The sequence below is a fragment of the Polistes dominula genome, unplaced genomic scaffold (genome assembly GCF_049000335.1).
Source record: "Polistes dominula isolate Pdom_NZ unplaced genomic scaffold, Pdom_raw_medaka contig_20, whole genome shotgun sequence".
Classification (NCBI taxonomy): Eukaryota; Metazoa; Arthropoda; class Insecta; order Hymenoptera; family Vespidae; genus Polistes; species Polistes dominula.
Window position 1 is genome coordinate 5,447,553 of NW_028301147.1, and position 16,529 is coordinate 5,464,081.

The 16,529-nt window shown below is 30.0% G+C and overlaps 1 protein-coding gene across 12 annotated transcripts in view; it reads left to right on the forward strand.

Annotated features, from left to right (window-relative positions):
• Shal (potassium voltage-gated channel protein Shal) overlaps positions 1-16,529 on the forward strand; it is a 120,822-nt gene that overhangs the window by 25,247 nt on the left and 79,046 nt on the right. For all 12 annotated transcript variants that reach the window (XR_016178212.1, XR_016178217.1, XR_016178216.1 and 9 more), the window contains exon 2: positions 10,836-10,998. Coding sequence is in view for 2 of the 12 variants with exons in the window: in XM_015335197.2 (XP_015190683.1) it covers positions 10,836-10,998 (163 nt within the window). In the remaining 10 variants the exon portion in view is untranslated. The remainder of the gene's footprint in view (positions 1-10,835; positions 10,999-16,529) is intronic.

Below are 16,529 nucleotides of genomic sequence, written 5' to 3' on the forward strand. Positions count from 1 at the left end.
TTTCTGAAGGGTTAATAATCCTTTGAGAAGTAGAGAAGCAATACATTTACACAAAAACACATATGCATATAGACATATTCATATATACATAGCCATATATATAAATATATATATATATATATATATAAAGATGTAAAGATGTTCGGTATGATCGATTGATCAATATCTCATCGATCGTTTAATTCTTCGCGTGATCGCGTGATGAGAGATCAAGCGTATCGTTCTTTCCAACGGAACGTTTTAACATCAAAGACCCGTAATCTGGTAATAGCGGTTATCCTTGGAGCCACGCGTACTGTTTATCTAATAGAATTAGATCGATGTTCGTTTTTAGGATTTGATTAACACTTATCCGACCACGCGCGCCGCAGCGAACTGTAAGAGCAGCATTTAAAAAGTAAAGCACTGCTTTTTTTGTCCATTTCGTGGTTTTTCGAAGAATATTATAATAAGACATATATTGGTCTGTACGATCGACCCCTTTCATATATTTGTCTACATTGAAATGGGGAGATCTCCTCGATCGGTCGGGCACCGATCTACATTAAAAAGGGGAGATCTCCCCGATCGGTTGGCTAAGTGTTAAGTGAAAAATAAAGCGTCTAGAAATACTTAAATATTGGATAAGTACTTATGTGTGTACATACTCATACAGAGTGTATAATAAAAGAAAAGGACATACAATTGTGTCTTGTTTCAATATTGATATAAAACACAAATAGATCATGTACTTTTGAAGTGATATATTTATATTTTTTTAAAATACATTTTATTTATTGTCATACAGTTATCCGAATATATTATTATTATTATTATTATTATTATTATTATTATTATTAGTAATTGGCATTAGGAACTCGAAAGTTTATTGTCTATACGAATATAAGTATTAGTAATAGTTTTACATTATAAAATTCTTTTTTAGATACTAATAAAAACTTGGGCTATAGATTAAATTAATTTTCAAAATATGTTTTATTAAACATCGATAACAAAATTTATATATAATAGAAGAAAAGAAATTTGTAAATGGATCGATTTGATTAGAAAAGCTCAGGAGCAAAGCTCGATCGTGACTTATGGTTAAAGTTACCTGCTTGATTCTCGCACAAGTTTGCAAGCTTGGATTAAACCAAAGTACGATAGATTATACTTCGGAATTTAACCATAAGCCTATTTAATTAAGCCTACTAGCGGTTGCAATACCGTATCCTAAGTCTACAAAGAGAGAGAGAGAGAGAGAGAGAGGAAGAGAGAAATTCTCAATCTTACACATATGCTCTGTTTGAGTATGAAATCAAAATACAATTTATTCTATTAAGAGAATATTATTATTTGCAATACATAGTTAATAATTTAAATTAAGCCAAAACTAAGGTTTACTTAGAAATGAATTTTTCATAATAGCATAATACTCACTTCCATCGTCTTTGCTGTCTTTGTTGTTACAGGTTACTAAATGTTGTATAGACATACATACATAGTAGTAAGTATATTGTACATAAGTACACGTATGCATACATATGCACATATAAAATATATTCACAAAGATTAAATCTAGGTCGTTTAATCGTCCATATCAACAGTTGACAGTGCGTGAAATGCAAAGGAAGAAGCATCGACTAACTAACTAGGTTCGCTTTTACTTTTATCTTTTATTTTTATCGATCGTTAAGTACGCACGCAGACTGTTGTTCGCGTAACTACTGAGCAATAAGAAGCAAACAGCTTGTTTGCCATCGATTTCCGAGGTGCTTTTATTTTTCTTTTTTCTTTTTTTCTTTTTTCTTTTTCTTTTTTCTTTTTTCTTTTTTCTTTTTTATTCAATCGTACTAACATCAGCGAGTGTCTCTTTTCTAAAAAGAAAATAAATTTCGAATACATGAAAGTTCATCTTTCTAGTGGTATAGCTCGGTTTAGTATTTGTTACTTGTAACTGTGTTGCTGAATGTAATGAAAAGAGAGAAAAAAAGTTCAATCGATAAAAACTAGGACATTATCGAACGATGACGTTCGACCGTCCGAAACTTCTTGAAAATTGGTTAAATATTACCTTTGATCAAGTAGAATCCTTTTTATCGATGCTTCAACGGCCCAGAACCAAAGGCAATCATTATCTCTCGTCTCTTTCGATCTACCATTTTTACTCTGCTCTTTCTTCCTACTTTTTCTCTATCTCAATTAGCACGTAGAAAATAAAGCAATAACTTGACTTTTTTCACGAACACTCTCTCGTTCTCCCAACTTTCTCTGAACGCAATGAGTTCAAAAAAGTAATATTTTTTGTTATCAACTCACCTTTTTTTTTATCAATCTTGTTTACGCCTTCTCGAAACTCTTAGTATTCGACTTTGTTGTTCATTTGTAGTTTGATCGTGAAATATTTTACGTTCAATTTTAAATGATTAATAACAACGAAAAGTGTCCGTAAGTGGAACATAAATCTTTTGAAATATATAATCAATCGAATTTGGCTTATATTGCCAAAGTAAATTTACGAATCAAGTTCCAAATATTTACTTTACGTTTCAGATTCCTTCCGTCTATTTTAGCAAACATTCATTTTAAGATAGATTTACTACGTAAATACATATTACATACAATATATATATATATATATATATATACAAACGTTTGTGCATATCCAACTTTGATATCGAATAATGTTGATATTATTATTTCCTCGAGGTATCACAATTCGACGAGAATTAGAATTATTTAACGAATTTAAAATCGATACGATTGACTGACGTTAATTGCAATTATAACCCTTGTATCTCGTATACCTACATATACGTGTCACTATCTATCGTTTAACGGTGTGGATAATTAATTAATAAATTTTCCTAACGCTATATACTTACTTACGGTTTATATTGATATTTGCATTTAACTATCGTCTCTTTTTCGGGATTCTGTTTGAAGAGAAGAAATTATGAACGATCGCGTTGAAACGCCTTTGCGCGAGTTAGAGAAGCGTGCGCTTGAAACGCAAGTATTCGCGGCGTTAGCCAAGGCGTGCTTTTCTAAAGATAGATATCTAATCCTACGTTTTCACTGCTTCTAAACTCGTTTCCGTCGTGTGTCCGGGGCTACATTGATAAATAACAAAAATACCTCGATAGTCCAGCCCCTTTCTCTTCCTCCTTCTCCTCCTCCTCCTCTCCAGAAAACTTGTTGGCCTTGCATCCAACTTATACGAATTTCTCTTATGTTCTGCACGTACGCGAACACCGACAGGTATTTAATACAGAACAAAAAAAATTAAAACGCAGAAATGAAAAACGAGGATGAGCCGACTGGAATTGTGTCACGGCGTTAATATTTCTTCGTCTATAACATTGTTTGATTCGATGTAATTTACAAGCATTTTTTCCATATAATATTTCAAATTTATCTTTGGATTTTTTTTTATGTATAGGTAAATATTATTTCATTTGTTTCGATGATAAAACACTCGTATTATTATTTTCCATAAGAATTTTAATATATATTAAAACCTTATATGTGTACGTGAACATTTTTTTTATTTTAAACATTAATTATCAGTTCATGTCTCTCAAACTTTATATTTGTTAAATATAATTATATTAGTATATTAATTATATTAAATTAGTTCCTAAAATGTCCCAAATACCCTAGCTTCTAATATCGCTCACTCCTAATATTTAATAAAAAACAAAGTTGGCAGAAATCAGCAGCAACGAATTGAAGTTGTAGTTAAACATCTATAAAGAAAAGTATTTTATTGACAGCGTTACCCTAGTAACGCTTAACCTACATATGTGTATGTTGTAATGAATTTCGACTGCGTAAAACGAAGCTTGGATCTATTTCACTGTAATAAATTTAGTTAGATTATGTTGAGAGAAGGTAAATTTAAAAATTATATTAATTGCATGAATATTTATTGGAAATAAATTTCTAATTAATGACATATTTAAAAAATTTTAATAAGTTATATTAATAAAAATAATTGCTTTATATGTTATGCCCCTTTATTGTATACCTTATGTAATATTACGTGTACTTTTAAAAGTTGCTTTCCATATTTTCTGTCAAAAATTCACGTTTCTTCTAATTCTGTTTGTGATATCGGTTTGATTATTTTTAAATTAAGTATAGATAGAAGAAACGATAAAATTATAATGAAGAAATGTGTGCAGATAATAAAAGCTGATAGAAAAGAGAGATGACTATTTTAGTTGTTTTTAAATTAGTTGCAATATCAGTTACTAAGAATTAATTCTAGATGAAAATTATTTTAATACGTATGTATATATATATATATATATATATTTATAAAATAATAACTTTTTTCTATTATAATTCCTATTTTTATACCTCACGAAAGATAGTTACGTAGTTTCAGCATGTTCTTCGCGAAAGACACGCGATCTAACGTAACTGTTTCTCGATATGCCACGATGTGTCAACGGTTGAATACTTATTTTTATAACACTAGAAATAAACCCGTTTTCTGATCACTTTCAAGTTAGCAGTCATATTATTTTGTTTTTATTTTCGAATCAATGATATCATATTGAGCCGTAAAAATTGTATCTTTGATGCATTCCTTTCGGTTTTTCAGATTCTATAAAGCTAAGGATTAATAAAAGAAGTATTTTATCGCAGCTACGATGGTACGTTTTCTACAGCTGTTGACATTATTGACAATAACACTCTAGCTTTCACATACACGAGTTGCTGAATTATTATATTAATATTTTATATCTAATAATGTAAATACATGTGGGACAATAGAAATATTTTACAACCCAATAGTTTCACATTAAGTTATGTTAACAAAGTGATGATAATGTAATTTCTACGTTACTTCTGCTTAGATATTTATTAATAATTAGTATAATATTTTAATCAATACATTTCTATAATGAATAACAAAATCCTGCATTAAAAGATTAATTTTATTTCATTTGTGTAATAAGTAAATAAATATTAACACATTGTTCAATTTACTACAAATTTTTTCTTATAGTTTCGAAAAGTTTCTTATATTTAATAATAAATATTTAAGAGTAAAATTTTTTACTCGATCGATAGAGGAAAGAAAAGAAGATGTAAACGAGACGAGTTAAATAGTCCCGGAAGTGCACGGAAGTTGCATAGAGAACAGTGTATCCTCGATAAGCCAATTCGTGATCAATTACATTATTTTGGTTCTTCGATGCTAGATCAAATTGCCTTGCCGTTTTTACTGCACTTCCGGAATCCTCAGGCTTTCGATTCTACGTTATTCTACGATTCTCACGGGATCGTAGTGGCTGGGATCAGATTGCTACATTTGTATTATTCGATTTGAAACTGTGTATGTTCGTACACGCAATGGAGATTACGTAAAGAAAGACGTGCTATTTGAACGAAATGAATAGTCTTGGAATGTGTTCTATCGCTAATGAGAAACTAAACGAGATATCATTGTTATTTTTTAATTTTACAAGAATAAAAATTACACATCAATTTATAAAGTGGAGATTCTTATCTAAAAATTTGATTTTTATCTATTTTAATGTTTTTTTTTTTTTTTTTAACTAACTGTTAAGGTTTGCTCTAATTAGGGTTTTATTAAACATTTCAAATATTTTTCATAATTTTGTTGTTGGACTATTTCAAGAAAAAAATTGTATATAGCAGTTTATGTTTTACATCTCTTCAATATTCAACATATGTATATATATTTTAGTATAAATTTCTTCGTTCATTCATTCGTTCGTTCGTTCTTTCGTTTGTTCGTTTGTTCAAGAGAAAAAGGAAAGAGAGAAAGAGGGGGTTGCAAAGTGTTCGTAATGAGCTCTTTTCCCCTCCTCTGCCAATTAGCGCACACATTTTCCTTTTAAATAATACTACGGCCTACATAGATGCAAGGTATACTACGTGTAATTATGTACAATCGTGATTTTGGAAAAGTGTTTTTATTATTTTATTCGTATCTATTCGAATAAATTCGCCTAAGATAATAATGTAACTATAGTATATTATAACCTTATTTCTCTCATATTTTTCTTAATGTTTTTCGTTAATTCTTTACATGTATGTAATTGTAAGATTACAACATAATACTGTTAAATTGTTTGTGCGCAGATGTATCGTACCTTCCTGCCGTCTTCTACAAGTTTTATCCGATCAATATTTTCCCTTTTCTCCTACACTACCAAAATAACGTCTATCATCTCAAAATTTTTAATATGCCGTTTCGTTTGAAATTTTCGGCACTGTCTCAAAAAAAAGTTTCGTTTCAAAAACAATCAAACATGTTTGAGGAATTAAATCCGTGATCTGAACTCTCGTTTTACAGAAAAGTGCGATAACTCTCTTGGAGTGACTTCGGTTACCATTTTTCACTCTTGATTTATATTACCCGAGAACTTTACTTTCGTTGACTTCCTTGAAGAAAATTCCGGAAAGAGGCCATCTGACGCTCTTTTCGTGTCGTTATTGCTGTCTCCTTTCGCTTTTGATGCATCTCATTTTAAGTTTAATAGGATCGCTATTCTTTTTTTTATAGTATCCCTATTACCATTTTATACGAACCGTTGATTAAATCCTTGCAAGTACTGGGTAAAAAAAAAGAAAGTATCCAATCACTTTAAATCGGATCATACCATGAAGATTAATTAAACTATACATGTAAGTAAGTACATACGATTGCGTAAGAAAAAAAAATTGATTTTTAACTTTGTCCTTGGATATAATTCAACGTCAAGGGATATGAGAAGGTTATTGTCTATAATCCTCTCTCGAGACCCTCTTCTAATACAACCTAATGATATTTCCGTGATTCTTAAATGCCGAGGCATCATGCTCTATTACATCCATATCAGAACGATATTTTTTATCCCTCATATCGTGTCATTTTCAGAACGTAACACAAATGGACTCGTTTACCTTCATTTCTGGAGGCTCTACTAGAACTGCGTATAACTCACGAAAATTCACCCGACGAGAGCCAATTCGTATTTGTCGACGTTGATTTATTTTGGATCTTTACTTCGACTTCCTAAATTTTCTACTGTTTCTCATCTTTATCTTTGTTTTATTTTATTATTAATGAATAATATTTTTTAGAATTTTACTCGAATATTATGATCTTAAATATTGTTTAATATTTTAAAACAGTTTTCTAGTGGAATTGTAAGTAATTATATATAACTTTCGAATAAAAGGGGTCCCGTATAAAATTAATTGTGATTTTAAGTATAGGCCCAGATGACACAACTATAATCTACGTTACTGAAAACATTTTATTACTACTTCAGAACTTAATAAATAAAAAGGTTCATTAGTTACCTAGAAATAATTAATTATTGCCTAATATTATTTATGTTCCTTATTTTACAAAATTTTAAGCCTATATACATATATTGTTATTAAATTATTTTATATAAATTGTATTGACTAGTAACGTATTTTAAATTACATTAAAATATTGTATGTAAATTTGCAGAAACCGTCACGAAAGCTGATATCGATTAATTTTATTACTGCTTCTAATTTTTTAAATTATTGTTAATTTACTTTTATAATTACTGACAAACATACCTATGAATAACTCGAAGTATTTTAAAATTTTATTTTATTTCCAATTTTCTGTGATTACATATACATTTTCATTCAAGGAATATGAATGACTAAAAACGTTCTTTTAGAATTTTAGCATCTGACGTGAGGCAATATAATTGAAAGTAGTGTCGTATTCACCTTACGAAATTGTACAACGTTGGCCCTCAAACTTTCAACGTCGTTTACTCGAATCGTTAAAGCGTCCAGCTCGGTGTTTAATTTAAACGCGTTTATTTCTACGATTTCATGGCTTTTCTTTTTTCTCTCTTTTTTTCTTTTCCTTTTTAGTGGGCATAAATTTTTTTTTTATTTACACGAACGGAAACGCGACGGCGGTAAATTAAAAAAAAAAAAAGAAAGAAAAATACCGAAGATTATTATTTGTTCGCGTGCATACATATAAATATATATAGGTATACCTCGGAATTGTTAACAAATCTTTTGTATTTTAACGCGACAATATGTGTTCCATCTTATCGACAATATTTTCACGTTAATTTGTTATTTTCTCGTTCGTATATTGATTATTTTCTAGTTGAAAAATCGATTTCTAGTTTTATCAATAGTTCAATCTCTTTTTCTGTTTGTTATTATGTGTTATTAAGAACTATGTCAAACAAAAATTGATTAAAAATTAAAAAGGAATATTCTATCGTGTTTAATATTGATTTTATCGACTGTTGATTATTATTCCTTTGAATTATGATCGGCTTTAGTACTAAGATGTTTTTTTTGAGAAAAATTAAAAAAATTAAAGTAGGTAGTAATTGAAATTATCAATATATGCAATACACTTATTTTTAACATTCACAATTTTTTATCAGAAAATTAAATGAAGAAGACGTATTATGCGAGCGTTCTGGTATATTTATTAATTAAATAATTATTTTTAATCACAAGAAAGTTTCATCGTCGTTTTCTATCTGTTATTTTAGTGATGTACACGTTTGGTTCTAATTACACAATACATTTTCATACCTCTCATTTTGACGCGGTGTTTTATTACGTGTTATTAACTTTTACATAGTTAGTTTATCATGCTTTGGTTACGGTTATGAAATTTTTTTAATAAGTTTTACTTATTTTATTTTATTTACTTGGTTTATTCTCACATAGATTTTATTTATTCTTATTTTAGAATCGAGAAAATCGATAATAATTTGAAGAATAGTATCTTCAAGACTATTGGATTGCTTTAATTTAATATAATTGTAATACTTTGCTGCAAATCAATTGTTTTACGAATATTTTTTAAACCTTTTCTTGTGTACAATATATATCAACTGTATAAAAAGAGACCTAAGTGTACATATTGTGGGGTTTCAGACAGAGAGAAATATATATATTGAGCTGATATAATATAGTTTATTAAATTATGATGATGTGATGTCGAGCGGTATTTACACAAGTTTACAAAAAAGTGACGTGGTTACAAAAATACAGAATACAAAAGGGTTACAAATATAAGATCGACTGACTGATTTGCAGAATAACAGGTAACACACAGACAGATACAGACGGACTAACTGAGGACTGACTAACTAAGGACAGATACAGACTGAGCACTAAGGACACTTTCTTACTTCTTTTCACATATTTATATCAGAAATGAGCTACACCCCTTTGGGGAGGGAAGGGGATTACGAATCCTTTTGACCAATAGCAAATCCTTTTGACCCCTATAGTCAACCGATGGGTATAGCTTATGTTTTTTTAGGTAAAAATCGCAGTAAAAGACCATGAATAAAGGAACTTCGTTTCAAGTAACGGAGTATTGTTTCTCCTTATGTGTCACATGTGTTTCCATAGAAATCTGAAACTATTCAAAGGATCTGACACTTGCACAAAGGGTTTTTATCGCACCAGAAGGTCCCAATAATTCTTAAGTTTTGTTTTAGCCATCCTAAATCTTTTCTTTTAGTCTCCAAATAGAGTTTTCCTTTCCAGAAAATAGAATATAAAGAAAAGAACTGGATACTAATTTTTTTTTCTACAATATATGTTGCGTACCAGTGCCTTGATCGGTACTATGTTATTTATCTATCGTAAGAAAGTCTTAATGGAATATGAAGGATTGTGAATCAATGTGAATCGATTAATTGTTATTCCTTTATTGATTCGATCATCATCAAACTTTCATGTGTACTGATTTTTGTCTCTGAATATCTTTTGAACCCTTAATTTAATCGCCAAAACATAAGACACCATTTTTATAGAGCAGTTAATTTCCTAATAAAATTTGTATCGTGCACTTTTTAATAGTCATTTATTGTCGAGTTATAAAATTCATAAACAAAAATGGAATTTGTCTAAAAATCATCAAATTGAAATCTTCAATATCATTCAAATGGTAAGGTTTACGGAAAAAATATGAGATACCTTTTTTGTAGAGCATTAAGTTTCCTACAAAATTCGTCTAGAACATTTTTCTGTACAATCAATAAATAATGAGGTATGAATTTTAATCTATTAGACTGAAAAAAAAAAACTGGGATGCGGAGGATTTTCCTATTAAAATTAAGAGCTCATACTTGGTGAGAATTGTTTTAAGGTGTCTAGCAACCCATTTTTCCGTGGCACTTGAAAAAAAAAAAAAGTCATTTTTTTGACCCACCCTAATGAGCATAGCTTATGTTTCTGAAAATTTTAGAGGGAACTGAGATGCATAGAAAACTTTGCCCTTACGAAGGAATTTCGTTTTCCCCTATTGTATCGCATGTGTTTACATAGTAACCCGATCCCATTTCTAAGGGGGCCCGACACTGTTGTGTACCTTTGATCCCAGTGTTGCGTTATGAGTTCCAATCGCTCTAGAACATGCTAGAAAATATTCTATACGATCCATGCCACACATTGCGCAAAAAATTGCTGCAAAAATAAAATATATATATACAAATTTGAATTACATAGTTAAGTTATGCAGTTTGTATTACTCCAACAATAATCTGTTTTATTAAATGAGAAGGAGATCGCCGTGAGGGAAACATTATACGATATAACACGGTCGTTTCGAGATATGACTAGCATTCTCGTATGTTGCACCTGGGGGGTATAATAGTATATAAACTATTTCTCCTTTACCACAGATATGATGTTACATTTGATGCCATTGTGAACCATTATGATCACTAAAACTTTATCGTTTAATATCTATCCTACACCAATGTGATATGATATATTATAATCGATTTTTATTTAATGACTTTTATTCGTATCAAAGTTTTTAAATTTTCTCCTTTCTTTGCTTTTTACAGATACGGTGACATGGTTCCGAAAACGATCGCGGGAAAAATCGTCGGGGGTGTATGCTCCTTGAGCGGTGTCCTAGTGATCGCTTTACCGGTACCTGTAATCGTCAGTAATTTCAGCAGAATATATCATCAAAATCAACGTGCTGATAAAAGGAAGGCACAGAGGGTGAGTGGATTTTTAAATACTCAATTTTTTTTTTTCATTTTATAGTATATAATATATGAACCAAGCACCTTCTCAAAATTAAGTTTTTTGATATTCAACATATAACACACAGGATGTTTCAAATGTTTAATAAAAGAAAATTGAAATAAAAAGAGAAATGTGCGTGACCTACATGAAGTGATATAAGTGAAATTCGTATTATTCTGTGGACAATAAAATATATAACTTTTGAGACATCCCGTATTTTTATTGGCATAAAATAATTTAGAACATACAAATTTATGTATAGATATCTTTTCATTACTTGTATTGTTATTATGCTGTTAAGAAATTAAATAAAACGTTAGAAAAATAGCTGCTAAGTATAGGTATTGTTTGAAAATAAATTCTTGTCTTATGACTCATTCAAGAAAATAATTTAATCACGTCATCTAATCTAAAACTCGAGACTGCTTGGACATTCTTCACGTTTCACTGTTCGTTGCTTGTCTAAATCCTTTAAGCTCATGTTTGTCGGCTAGTATACGCGTGTATATAGGTATGTGGTTGTGCTAACGTCCACTTGTCTCGGAGTTCAAGTACATGAACCCTTGAACATATGTATGTGGGTTAATTCCGTTGAGTCTTTCCTGGGAACTGACAAGTACACGTGAAATAACGTTTGGGAAAAACAACAAGAGAAAAATGTTCTATTGTATTACTTAGATATTATATGAATTAGAATGTACTATATAAATCGTAATTATAATGCAATTCTTTTTAAATTTGCATTTTGAATACGTATCAACAAAAAGAAAGATTCACACATATGTTATCCTTCATTGTACATATATTCATAAAATAAATTTGTAATGAAAAATACAGAAATCAGAAAATGTATGGAATCTTGATGATCTTATGAAAAAATTGTCTTATAATATAAATGAGTATTATATTCGCTCTATTATTTAATTATCGATTCAATTAAAGGAACTGTCATTTACATTCTATTACGAAATTATCAAATTATTTGATTATTATTTTCATTATGATTGCATTACTTACGTTTATGTGCTTAAGCAGTAGATTTAAAAATAAAAAGCATTCTAAAATTATGAAAATTTGGTTGTTTTTATTTTAAAGAAAATATTGAATAATATATTTTTGTTGTGCAGTGCTCACTATACTATAGTTTATTTCGGTAATTTATTTTTTCTCGAACGTTAATCACATCCTATATAAAAAGTTCAAACATTTGAATACATTTTTTTTTATATAGTATTACATAGATATTTTTTTCAATCACATTAGTCACACAGATTGTTACTTTTATAAACTTGTTGACAATTAAAAAAGGTCTATATTTCACGGGAAATAAGCGATTCGTAGTGTGTAGTTTTAAGTTTTTTAAATCGATTATTTCCAGCTGTGTAGATATTTTTGTTTCTCTTTATTTTTTTTTACGTTCTTTTTAAAATCGTCGATGGATTTGATGAAAGGTTCATTTTAGTTTTTTTATTCTTGGATAGTTGGTCAACCGGACGCGTTAAAGTTTCTAAAGTTCGATCAAAACTCTAACAATTTATTACTTACGTATACGTATACTTCAAAAATCATAACTTTTTAAAAAGTTAAAAAAGCTATCACGTTTTAGTAGTGTATCTTTCCATTGAAAGCAACTTCATTGTTATTATAAGTAAAAAGTATTAATATCAATATTGAATATAAACAATATGTTTATAAAATGTATGGAAACTTTTGAAAATAAATTTTGAGATAAGTTCTTACTTGTACGTATATATTATTTGTTACATCTGTGCATATGTCTATACAGGGTGATTCAAAAGTCGTTCAATTGTTCTGAACTGAAAAATGATCAATTTTTATTTGGACAGTAATTTGAAGTGTCGTACTGTGAGTTCTTATTTTTTAAACCAATATGCAACTGAAGACTCAAATAATTTAAAATAAAAAATAAATCGTTGTTCTATAAATAAACCAATATTAATCTTTTTTTATTTTTTCTTTTAAGATTTTTGATACGTTTTGTATATCATTTTTATGAAAACTTTTTAACATGTTGGAAATTGTAAGATTATTATTAAAATAAAATATTAGCGAACGAAAGATCATTTTGAGAAGTAATAAAGATAAAGTTCGAAAAGAGAAATAGAAGTTTCTTGAATCTTCATTTAAAGATTGTGCTCAAGAAGTTGGGAAGTTATATTTAACATTCGCTTCGTTTGCTCGTTATCGCTTATTGTCGCGGTCGCCTAGTACTCGGAGCAATGCAATATCGTCAAAGCTAATGAATAATACTAGATTGCAATTTCGAACAGGCCACAAAGAGTCCTAAGATCATAGAGGAGATTTATCAATGAAGCTGCTGCTTCTCTGAACCTTCAACCAAATCTTTTGAACGTTGTGTTGTATTAAAAGCTTCTCGGTCTACTGCTAGTAAAGTTTTCTCTTTCACAAGTCCGATCATAATTGGTTAAATCCACTGTTCGATGAACACACGAGTCTATGTATAAGATTTGTTCTTATTTTCTATCAGTGGTTCTCACATATCTTTTGATTTTTATACTATCTTGTAATTCTTTAATATTCAAGAGAACGATAAGTAGTATTTATTTATTTTCTAAATTTATTTATTTTATCATCAATTGAACCTGGCAGATAATATTTTAAATATTAATTTACAAAATCGAATTTTAAAAATTGATCAAAAGGAGTGTTTAAGATAAAGATTAAACACGTCTAATTCTAGTATTAATAAGTTATTCTTCGATATCATTTATTAATCTTCAATACAGGTTTTAAAATACTAAATTAACAATTTATTAAAGTTCACTGTTAAAATCCTCATAAACAGATCATCTTGTTCTCACAAGTCTTTCTTTTTGTTCCCTTTTATTTTTCGGCTTCTTCTCAGATCATGGTATCACAGGTTCACATGGATCTCACGACTGATCTTATGTTAGCTAAGATCACGCAGTTTGAGCTCCGCGGAGGAGTTTGCCTTGGCTCGAATCCAACGGCTACTCTCAGTTCATTACCACTATTTCATAGGAGACGAGATGCTAAGGCAGCTGGACAAGTTGGGATAGGGATCTTTGGAAGGAAAGTGAACCGCACAGAGTAACGATAATCAGAAGTTCAGAGAATTTCATAAGAAACTAACAAAAGGTGAAATAGAACGCAAAGCTTTACTTTTATCCACCTCATTTCAACTTGATCTTCTTTTATCTGTCTTTTCGTATTTCGTGTCGTGAGATTTCTTTCCTCCTCCGCCCCTTATTTTTTTATCTCTATATGTCTTAGTATCTTTTATCCCTTCTTTTCTCATTTTTCTTTCTTATTTTCATTTCTTTTACACTCTCGGTGGATATATTTTCTAGTAAGAGGGAGAGAATGAAAAAGAGAGAAAGAGAAAGAAATAGATAGATAGGTAGATAAAGTTTCTTCCAGAAACAAGGCTCGAGTCTTCAAGTAATTTCTCTTGGCGACAAGCCAGCGGGGCTGTTTTTATTTCGATGTTTTCTGCAATTACCTACGCGAATTGTGGATGAAAAACGAACGGTCTCATAGAAAGAAGGTTGGAATAAGTGGAAAGTGCAATTAATATTCCTACAGTCTCTAAATGAGGTCAAAAGTGAAAACTTGTCTGTTTTTTTCTTTCATCGTTTTTTCTTTTTCTCTTTTTTAGCCCACTTCCAATGAATTTTCTCAAGTATTATGCCATACACACCTACCTTTCCTGTCCGAATTTCGTACAGAAATATCCTTCCTCATTCGTTCGACGTTGACGTATCAAATGTTCAACCGTGGTAATTAGTATTTAAATTTAATTCTATTTTGAAAGAATATTCTTATATTTTTTTAATTGATGTGAAATCATTTAACGTGCCTATTATTAAACATTTAATTCGTCTTTCCATTAATACGAATTTGATCTTCGTAGAATTTGAAGAGTAGATATTTTGTTTGTTTCTTTTTCCTTTCTTTTTTTTTTTAGATATCCGACGCATGAAATGAACAAGATAGCTTGTTTCACAGTTGCGTTTTGGAAAAAATTCAACGGGATTTTAAAATCTACCTATCGAATCGTAGATTTTCTTTCTTTCTTTCTTTCTTTCCGACAGTAGAATCTGCAATGCAGATACGGTTATCTACATATGCATGGACACGTTTGTCTCGATTTGTGGTTTCGCGAGCTCGATGAATTCTCTTTCGTCTTTTTTCCAGATTCTGTTCCCACGGAAGCTCTCCTTTTTCTTCTTTTTTTTCACATTTCTTTTTTCTATCTTTCTTTCTTTTTTTTAACAAGATTAACAAAAAAATAACAATGCGTAACGAATGTCGAATTTGTCTTCAAAGTTAAACTTTACGAATAATAATTGAATATCTTCGACGTTAAATCGTTCAAAATATTTCCGTAAAGTATTGTTATAAGACACTTGATAGTTAATACAATTTTTTTCTAATTAACTTATAAATGTCGACTCTTGGCATTTCTACCAAGAGGTTTTCAAATCTAAAAATGTCTTTGTCGATCAAATGTTTGCGATTAAGTATATTAGCTGTGATATTCGTGAAAGAAGATTTTTGTTAAAAAGAAAAAAATCTTATAACATAAAACGCGATGAAAAGTTGGCCGCATGTCGAGGAACTAACTATAAGTAAGTAATAAATTCTAAGTGAAAGTAGCTGACCGTAAAATAGTAAATGAAGTGGAAAAGGTCGGTAAGAAGAAATTTCGTTCTCTACTGAACGACCGAAAGGTTTTGAGGTGTAAATTGTTTGAAGGGTTAAGGCACAAACACCTACATACACACACACATATACATATATATAGAAACGCTTTCGCATTGAGAAATTCCCACAGAAAGTCGGAGAGAGAGAGAGACTAGGTTTAAATACCAAAAACTTCCATGGTGAAAACGTTTACTTATATAAGCCTAGTTCAAATATTTGTTTACTCTTAGAGCCGAGTTAGCTGGCGTAGTATCCGTAAAATCGATTCGAAAGGTCAAACAGACGCAATGGATATACACAGGAGTGTAACCAAGAAGACAAAATAAAAAGGATACGAGAAATATATTAGTCGATATCTTAATTCTATAGAGCAATATATAGTCACCTTGCGCTAACGAAATAAATTATTTTTTAATTAATTTCCCTACCGCGAATGCAACGATTTTACTTTAACACGTTTTACAGTAACAAGGTCGAGCAATTCTCGAGTTGTTCACACTCTCGAACAATATTATGCGAATGCTGATATTTCTCAAATAATTATCTTAAGCTTTAACTCTGTTTGATTATCAATAATATTTGTACACGTGTTCGTTCGAAAAAAAAACACGTCATGGATACGGTGTATCGAGTTGCGTTTAATCAAAATACATAAATCACAGTCTTGCCAAAAGCTATGATGATATTATTGGAAAAATTTCAAGAAAATGATATCCTATTATTTTCTATTAGTTCCTTTACACGAATGATTAAACAAAATGAAAAGTTTAACACACAAACTAGGGACACATCGT